The 9,634-nt window shown below is 38.4% G+C and overlaps 1 protein-coding gene across 1 annotated transcript in view; it reads left to right on the forward strand.

Annotated features, from left to right (window-relative positions):
• Positions 1 to 9,634, forward strand: part of brwd3 (bromodomain and WD repeat domain containing 3) — a 37,418-nt gene that overhangs the window by 10,292 nt on the left and 17,492 nt on the right. Inside the window, exons 18-30 of the mRNA XM_016250676.1 lie at positions 3,395 to 3,532; positions 3,776 to 3,956; positions 4,598 to 4,688; positions 4,786 to 4,956; positions 5,108 to 5,184; positions 6,253 to 6,265; positions 6,948 to 7,013; positions 7,085 to 7,183; positions 7,299 to 7,406; positions 7,543 to 7,667; positions 7,941 to 7,960; positions 9,161 to 9,281; positions 9,402 to 9,527. Of these exons, the coding sequence (XP_016106162.1) occupies positions 3,395 to 3,532; positions 3,776 to 3,956; positions 4,598 to 4,688; positions 4,786 to 4,956; positions 5,108 to 5,184; positions 6,253 to 6,265; positions 6,948 to 7,013; positions 7,085 to 7,183; positions 7,299 to 7,406; positions 7,543 to 7,667; positions 7,941 to 7,960; positions 9,161 to 9,281; positions 9,402 to 9,527 (1,336 nt within the window). The remainder of the gene's footprint in view (positions 1 to 3,394; positions 3,533 to 3,775; positions 3,957 to 4,597; positions 4,689 to 4,785; positions 4,957 to 5,107; positions 5,185 to 6,252; positions 6,266 to 6,947; positions 7,014 to 7,084; positions 7,184 to 7,298; positions 7,407 to 7,542; positions 7,668 to 7,940; positions 7,961 to 9,160; positions 9,282 to 9,401; positions 9,528 to 9,634) is intronic.

The following is a 9,634-nucleotide window of genomic DNA, read 5'->3' on the forward strand; positions in this document are numbered from 1 at the left end:
TTTCATAAAATATAATAACTTGCCATTTCGGTTTGTTTCTCACCAAACCCACAGTATAACGTTTGGAATATACGCCACGAGATGCATAGGATTATTTTACGACAGATATGCATCCGCTTAAAAAAAACAAAACGAACAAAACCTAAAGTCACCATTCTCTGGCATTAAATTGGCAAATGCGAGCAGGACATTGTGTTATTAAGTAATAAGCCTTTAGAACAACATTAAGGTGAGTAGTCACTCTAGTTCACACAGTTCCAATAAATTGCGATGGGTTAAATAAACTCAATAAGCAGACAGACGCGACTACAGTCAAGCGCAGACCAGTATTGAAGTGCACAGGAAATGAGCAGCAGTCATATTTAAAACATATATTAATGTTTAAATTAATATTGAGTACTGATTGATGGTCACTTGGATTTTTTCCCCATCGAGGGGAAATAACTTTATACTCTGTCATTTATAGTCATATGGTAAAATGTATATTTTTATTTGTGTAACGTTACGTTCAAAATAACTACAAAATGCCTTTGAAAAATAAAGAGAACAACAGAATGCGCTGCTTTAGCGCGTCTCGGTCTCCTTGAGCATCTTTCCGGCGCATGCCACAAACATGAACCACAGGGAATACTTGTCTTTTAAAAGGCTTCATTTAGATTATTTGACGTTAAATGCATCATATAAGTCACTTTGGAATAAATCACAGTAGGCCTATGTATCATGATAAAAAAAAAGAACTTTACAGTCTGGAAATACTTTAGGCTATAGCAAATTATTTCTCGGACCCCCTATCACTTTAAGAACCGCTGGTCTACACAGAAGAAAGACCTGTCTAGTCTCTGCCCCGGTACGAGTTGTGTCGAGCTATTCATTAGTCTGTTTGATGAGAAAAATATGAAATGTAGTTGCAATAAAATGGGTAATTAATCCATACAACTGCAGCAGTGGAGGACTATTATTCTGCTGCATGATACTGCAGAAGAACTGATGACGGCACGGTTTGATCTTCGGCTGACCAATCAGCAGAAAGGGGCGTTTAATTCCCGCCCACGTGTAGAAATCAAATATTCAAGCTGTTAATTCATTTTTCTACCCCTGAGCAAAAAATTAAAATTTAAGATGAATTCTCTTTTTTTCAATTTTTGGAAAAAGATACGAAAAAACTAAAAAGGAGCCGTTTTCTAATTTTTCTACTTTCAATATTAAATCAAAAACCGAATGATCGAATGATACACGGATTTTTCTGCTGTCTCGGTCTTGAGCAGGAAGGCTTCACAAAAATGAACCGAAACCCTGTGAATATTCTATTTCATCATGGTAATTACTTGCTGCCGTTTTGCGGCAAGCTCTGCGTGCGCTTTAACATGGAACTCTTCCAGCACTCGCTGCTGCTGGACACTAAACACCGTCCGAGCCGCTCTTGACAGTCGCGGTAGCACGGTCTCGTGCTGTTTCCACCAGTGCGGCAAATCTTTGTCATCACCATAATAATTGATGGATATCTAAAATATAAAAATAAGGAGGAAGCAAGCCTGATGCCTGGCCCGTGTCTGAAGCCATAAATGAGTTGGGGCTGAAATGCAGGGCTCTAAAGCGCAGCTTGTTGCATTTAAGCATCAAAAATACACACAAAATGACACCAAAATGGCCTGATGTAATATGTGAAATGTGCAGTAAGGTCTGGCGCAGTTGCAGCTTGTACTTATTACTAAAACAAGAAAGCAAACGAGTAGCATTAATAGTCATTCATTTTAGTTAACATATGCTATGATAATTTGAACAGATTTTTATTCTTATTGTAAAATAATGGAACATTTAGGTCATGAATATTTTCTCAAAAGTCATGGAAAAGTCATGGAAATATATTGGTAAAAATGTGTACGAACCCTGATTTCAGTAAGTTGTACTGGATCTTATAATATACCTTTTTATGTCCATTCATGTTTATTTCGTACTATAGTAGTAAAGGGAAAGATATGATGGGTTCACATGCCGCTTGAAATGAGACGCTAAATCGATAGCTCATGCTGCATTTATGAGCGCCAAAGTGGTATTTTTTGTTTATAATTTATGAATTTAGCAGAATTTTAAAGCTGATACTTTGTTTATTTTAAGGAAATGGAGCACAAAGCTTATTGCGATTATTGGACGGCAAGTGTACTACAAATAATATGAAGTTAACGCATTAACAGAACACAGCTTATAGACTAAAGATCTTGATAACAAGAACCCATATTAGTATTGATTCTAAATAAAATTTGTTAACAATATTGTTAATGTCCACACAGCTGACAGCTTTACCTGTTGTAGTTTGCTCAAGTTGTTTCACGGAATAGACTGCTTTTCAGCACTTTTCCCAGATAGCACACATACGTCTGCAAGGCGTCTGTTAAAGATCGCTTCATCTGGAAAGCATCTGCTGTGTACAGACATTTGATAGACATCTTTCAGACGTCAGTTTTACATACATTCTAAATCATAAACATCTTAAAGGCAAAGATGTCTATTTGACATCTAATAGAAAACGTCCTATAGACGTATTCCAGATGAGCATACACTAAAAAAATATGTCTTGCAGATGTAAATGCAGACGTCAAATAGACGTCTCCTTGATGTACGTATGCTATCAGGGTTACTTCGCATGTCTCCGTCATTTTGATCTCGCATGCTGCCACAGCTGGAGCTGCTTTTAGCAGGTGTGCTGTCAATGCTGATGTTCAGTAGAGATGAGGACCGTTTGAAAGTCTTTTTTCCACTCAAACTTTGATTCACATCATCTCAGTTTATTACATCAACATAACAAAACACGTCATCGCAAAACAAGCAGGAAAAAAGGCATTAGATGCACATTTAGATTTACATTTATATAGTCGCCAGTGGCGATCTCTGCCAAAATAGCACTCACAAATGAATATTTTTGGTTGCAAATGCGACCATTTTAAAGTCGCAGTCTGGAGCCCAGTAGCTGCTGTGATTGTTGTGGTAACACGATTTCAGCAGTCAGTAGTATACCAATGAAATGTCATTCTTGATACCAATGTCAATGCTAGAGCAAAAATACATTTTAATTTTAAAAACTTTATATAAATTTGTAGTTAAATAAAAATTATGACATGTAGTCTTCAAGCCAAAATACTTGTTTACTAGCAACAGCGCTAGAAATGTTACTGCTTGTCATTTGTCTGACTGCTCAATAGGACAACCTCTTTGGCATAAATTTATTTCCTGTGAAATACTAACGTGACAACCTCAGTGTGTCCTGTGCATATCACATGGCTTATGTTAAATATATAAAAAAAATTACAGTCATGTCATGTAGTCGTCCTTTTATTACAGAACTAGTCTAGGCTTCCATCTAAATTATTTTGTTGAGAGAGACTTTTAATGTTTTTAGGTGATGGCGAAGTGGTTGAGCAGGTGATTGGCCAGCAGACTACAGACGAATCTCAGGAAGAAAGCCCATTGGATGACCTGATTAGGGAGCTCCAGCACCAGCAAGATGAGCAGAGACTCAACTCAGGAAATCCTACAGGTGAGAACAACCCACAGTTGACCTGTCAAAATGTTTTATAGCACTTTCAATGATGCTGGATCATTATTTTCTAATGGTACAATTATTACACATTGAAGGGGGCAAAATGCGTATTGTATAATATATTGTTTCTCTTTATTATATTAAAATAATTTTGCATTTAAGACATCTGTTGGCTTAAAGGTCACTTATATAAAAGTTGACAGTTTAGAGGTTGTGACATTTAAAGCTGTTGCCCAGTAGATGCTGAGGTGGCAGTTGGTCCTCTGTCACCCCCTAACGTTGGGCTGCGACGTAGTGGACAAGTTGAGGGTGTACGGCAGATGCACAACAATGCCCCCCGCAGTCAGATCGCCACAGAGAGAGACCTGCTGGCATGGAGCCGCCGCGTGGTGGTTAATGAAGTCCAGTCTGGCATATTCAGGTACAAGTATGGCAATTGAACAGTTTGCAAATAAAAAAGAAGAAATAACTGGTTGAGCAACATTGCTACCAAAAACCAGAAATATATTGTTAAATGACAAAATAGCTCATCGTGGTCTAAAACAGTGTTTCTCAATCTTTCTGACTCTGAGGCTCCCCATTATCCTCAACAATGTTCTCCATATACAATTCTTCTCCTGTTTTTTGTGATTTACTAGAGAAATAATTTTTCCCCCCCCCATTTTCTACCCAATTTTATATATATATATATATATATATATATTTTGTAAATCTTGGCATTGCTAGAAATGTATATTCATTATCAAACTGCCCATGGAATTATAAGATTTTATTGATTAACATGACTTTTCCAAGTCTATAAATTAGACTACCGTAAGGTATCCAGGTTTTGGTTTTATCTTGTCCCTGGTTGAGAAACACTTGTCTAAAGTATTTAAGCTTGTGTAGTTTTTTAAAAATATATATGACCAATGGTGAACACAGTGGCAATGTTTTAACCTTTTGTGTACCAGCCAGATATTTAACCACCAGATATTTAAACTAGAATTCCCCTTTTAAGTGTCCATTGTTTCCTTTTAACTACACTAAACTGTCCGTGTTGATGTATTTGTGCATATTTAGAGTGATGGAGGACAGTAGGCGTGCTAAAGGAGAGGTGGAGCGGTCTTTCTACAAAATTGAAAAGAAGAAAAAATCAGCACCCACAACAGGAGTGAGGTTTTTTTTACACATGTTTGCAGACACATAAAGATGAAGTGAGAATCAGACCACGGAAAAAACTGAACCTCACTTTCTCCCTCTATCTGCAGAGTGAGCCAGTGGGTGACAGTGTTCGCATGTTACGGAGGCCTCAGCGAAAACCTCAGCAGAGGAGACACACGTATCAGACCCGCTCAACTCGAGAAAGGAGACGCAGCACAAGTGTGCTTTCGTACACTCATAACGAGGAAAGTGTGGCAGAGTCCGACAGTGAAGCAGAGGTAAGAATGCAGTGTGTGTGTGTGTTCAGCCTCAAACCCTGCACATCTCTTTCAGGCTGTAAAGTGAATTATTATTTTTAACTATATATTTGTGCTTGTTTTGAAATGCTAAATTAAATATTGAATGATGTTTCTGAATGTGTGCACCTAGCAGGAGGAGGAACAGAATGAGAACAGTGATGTGTCATCTGATGGTGAAGCTCAGTGGGAGAATGACAGTAGCTCCAGGTTCAGTCTCCAATTACAATATTTCACAACATAAAAAATATGAATAATGCATGTAAAGCGTTCTGATTTTGATCTAATACTAGCTTAAAGTTCAAATAAAGCTTTAATTGTTTTGCAACTTAAATTAAGCTGGTAGTCTTGACTCCATATGAAATTACATGGGTATAACAACAAGAATTCTATTTAGACCAATATTAGACATTAAATTATAGATATTGGGCACGCTAATAAAAAAAATAAATAATAATAATTATCTTTCAAACTTTTGTTTGGTGTCTCACTATGGGAATCGCCTCGGGTGTAACCAGTACTGGAAGCAGCAATTAAACCACATCTGTCCAGGAGTGTGCGATATGACGATTTTTGATTGTGGATGATTAAAATGTCTCTACGATCTGCTTTTGAAGAAATATCATAGTATCGTGCTACAGTGGTACATTCTATCAGTTGCAATACTGGCGCCTCCATCTCAATATCCTGTACAACGCCGCATACATTCACATCAAATGTTAACTCATTGGTAGAGTTACACTCATGGGACACTACACTTATTCACAATCACAAAAGTACATTATTTGTATGTGGTTTAAAGACTGGCTGGTTAAACATTTAATTCACGTGCTGTTCTGTCATGCACCTTTTCTGAATGCATACACTTGAAGCACGCGCACACTAAAAAGCCTGTCAAACAGCACCTGATTAATGGTCTTAGTTATCTTTTGCATCTGATTGCGCTAAGACTAAACATAACCAACTGTGTTTATATGTAAACCCTGTGTGTTTTTGACAAAGTAAAAGTAAACCGTTAAGAGAAACAGATGCACAGTAGATTAGATGATATGGTGCCACTTGTCATTAAAGGGATAGTTCATCCAAAAATTTAAATTGTCATTATTTACTCACTCTCAAGTCCCGCATCCCTCATATATATCGCTGCTAACGCTCCCTACCTCATTCTCATTCTATTTCCCGTGAAGATCCTATTTGGAAGCCATCCTTAGTAGATCCTCGTGAAGGGTGGCCACTAAACTGTTCAAGGTAAAAATGTTCCCTGTGCATCCTGCCAAGGGCAACGATGTGTGTGAAAATAAAAACAAAAATACACACCAAAACGTCCAAATCAGAGCTGCAACCCCCAGCTCCGCCACGCCATCAGTGAGCGAGAGCTGCAGTGGTCCGCTGCTCACCCTCGGGTTTTATCCACAATAAATCAGGGTTAATCGTCTGCAGTTTGCTGTAAAACCTCCACTCTTCAACAGTGTGTTAATGTTAACAGCAGAAAAGGGGAGTTGGCTCAGATTTTAGAGGAAGAAATAACCTCTTTATTGAGCAAAAGAGCAATTCGGGTTATGCCACTGGAGGACAGCCAGCACGGCTTTTACTCCTGGTACTCTGTCATTCCCAAATGAGGGGGTGGTCTATGTCTCATTCTGGATTTGCGGAACCTCAACAAACACCTCAGAAATTATACATTCAAAATGCCCACAATAAAAGCATTATACAGTTACAGTGTTATTCTTCCTGGAGACTGGTTTACATCAGTAGATCTGAAGGACGCTTACTTTCACATAAGTATCTACCTGGCACACAGAAAATTCCTCAAGTTTATCAGAGCACAGCCTGCGAATTCTGGACTGTTCCGTTTGGGCTGAGCCCAAATTCAGCAAATGTGTTAAAGCGGCACTAATGTGCTTGGCGTGATGGCGCCGACGCTGATGGCTGCCTCCGTGGCGTGCTCCGCAGTTGTTTTTATGTTGGGGCAGGGAGAAGGAGAGGCTGAGAGAACGAGTAAACGGACTAAAAAGAAACCTAAACAGACTAAACAGCGGGTGAGCATCCATGTAACATCCATCCATCCATATTTTCTCTTCTATGCTAATGTGTGTGTGTGTGTGTTTAGTCTGTGCCTGCTGGAGATTTAGAGGAATTGTTGCCCCCATCTTGGATCATGGAGACAATTCCAAGACGATCACCCTTTGTACCTCAAATGGGAGATGAGGTGAGTCCTTTCATTAAATGTAGACGCACACTAAATGACCAAAAGTAAGAACAAGGATCTGCATCATACATAGACAACTTTCTTTAGTCATTTCTCTTTCTTTGTCCTTCCGTAGTTGATATATTTCCGTCAGGGTCATCAAGCATATGTCCGAGCCGTGTGTCGTGCCAAAGCCTACAGCATCAACCCTCAGAAACACCCCTGGAACCGCCTGAACCTCAGGGTAAGGGGATTATTTCCTGTCTCATCACCATTCCCATTTGTTATTAGGCATAATTCAGTCTGCATCACAGTGGTTGAGCCATTCTGCATCCAGACCAACAGGAACATGAAAGTATGTTGTCTGTGTGTTCTCTTAGGATCAGGAGTCTGTAAAGGTAGTGGGTATTAAATATGAAGTCGGGCCGCCCACTCTGTGCTGCCTCAAACTGGCCCTCCTGGACCCCACCTCAGGGAAAATGACCAACGAATCCTTTAGCTTGAAGTATGTACGCTTATACTCACAAAAACACAAGCACGTTGTGTTAGATTTTTGTTTATGTATTTTATTTATTTCCTATTGGTATTGGAATAGCATAATAAATACTAAATACTGAATGCATTTTAAATACATATTAGGATAGTTTTTGTTTATCAATATGAGTTTGTAAATGAGGACGAGTGTGAGAGAGTCATTACTGCCATAGATCAGCTGCTAACGCTCGGTATGACAAATGCACACAAACCACCTAAAACTATTAGTTTCTATTTCTTCTAGGTGTCAGTTGCAAGATACCAGTACAATGAAATTCCATTACTCTCAAAGCAATTTTAATACCACAGCAAAACTAGTTCACTGCTGAAAGCCTTTATTGAAAATGTTCAATGATTATTAATGAATTTAAGGATAAAATTATTTTATTTTTCTTCGGGTAATTATGTACATAGACGAAAGTCAGTAATAATGAAATAATTTGCAAGCAATGAACTGAACAAACATGCAAATTAGGTGAATTGTGCTTCAGGTGTCTAATTGCATACATTCAGAAAATGAAAACAAAAGTGAGTATAAAATAAAGCTTTTTAAATGATTGGCATTACCTTCACTGTGTTAATATAGGTAATACACCATTGTTGCATTAATTTAATAAAAAATAGTCAGAACAATATTGTGAACCATTTCAATTTAAAATAAATTTTGTTGTAATTCATTCCTGTAATGGCAGGAAAAAGCTGAATTTTGTCACACGTCACATGGTTCTTCAGAAATGTTTCTAATGTACTGAATTTGTGCTGCTTAATATTATTGTTGAAAGCAATTGTTTTGTTTTTGTAGAAACCCCGATATATAAGGATTCTTTGATGAACAGAAAGCACAAAAGAACTGCATTTATTTGAAATAGAAATCTTTTCCCTTTAAAAATGCCTTTACAGTCACTTTTGAGCAATTTAATGCATCCTTGCTAAATAAAAGTAATAAATTCTTTAAAACAAAAATCCAACTGTCCCCAAACTTTGAACGGTAGTGTATATTAATGCTGATTTAATGCTTTAGTGATTTGATACTTTACTGATTTAACCTTGCTATGGACAAATAAGTGCATTGTTTTAGAGGTCTACACGGGTCCAAAAAATACCCGAACCCGAAGAGACCCATAAATGTGCTACGCTGAACCAACCTTCTCCCTTGTACCTGACTGTGATGCACACAATCCTCCTTGCCAAGAAAGTTCCATCCATGTTATTCCTCTCTTGCCAATTGAAAAGCGTAATCCACTCATTATTCCAGTTTCACCACTGTCACGGTGACGGATGACAAATGCGACTTTGCAGTTTTTGTATCTCGAGTCAACTTGCATAATAATCTAGACTGTTTGCCCATTTGGATTATAATAGCCGACCCGGGAACCTGTAGACCTCAACATTGTTTACCTATGACAATTTTTTTTTATAATAAATCATGTTCCTTTCTTAATTTTACTCTTGTGTGTTTTACAGATGTGGCAAAGGCATTCTCCTGCCCTGTAGATTTGAGGGAATATTCGCTGTACTGCACTGTTGTGGCCTATCTCACTGACATCGGCACCATCAGAACAAGATTAGTGCACCGTTTCTACAGGTACACACTGTCCTTTAGCCCACTGACCACAGCAGCATCAGACAAAAATGAGTGCCCCATTTCTCTAGGCATTCACAATTACAAGTGTTGGAGTTCTCTCACATGTCCCTGTATGTGTAGGCGGATCTCAGCACTTATGTGGGAGGTGCGTTACATTGAACACAACGCTCGAACATTTAACGAACCCCAGACCCCCATCGTCAAGGCAGCCAAAACAGTCAGCAGCATCCTGCTGCGTTTCATCAGGTCAGAGAAAATGCAGTCACTTACACATTCATATCAGTTATGATCCCTCTGGTTTACTTTTTTGGCCCACTGCTCCGGGTGTGTGTTCACGGTGTGTGTGTTCACTG

This window comes from Sinocyclocheilus grahami, unplaced genomic scaffold (genome assembly GCF_001515645.1).
Source record: "Sinocyclocheilus grahami isolate Dianchi unplaced genomic scaffold, SAMN03320097.WGS_v1.1 scaffold1001.1, whole genome shotgun sequence".
NCBI lineage: Eukaryota > Metazoa > Chordata > Actinopteri > Cypriniformes > Cyprinidae > Sinocyclocheilus > Sinocyclocheilus grahami.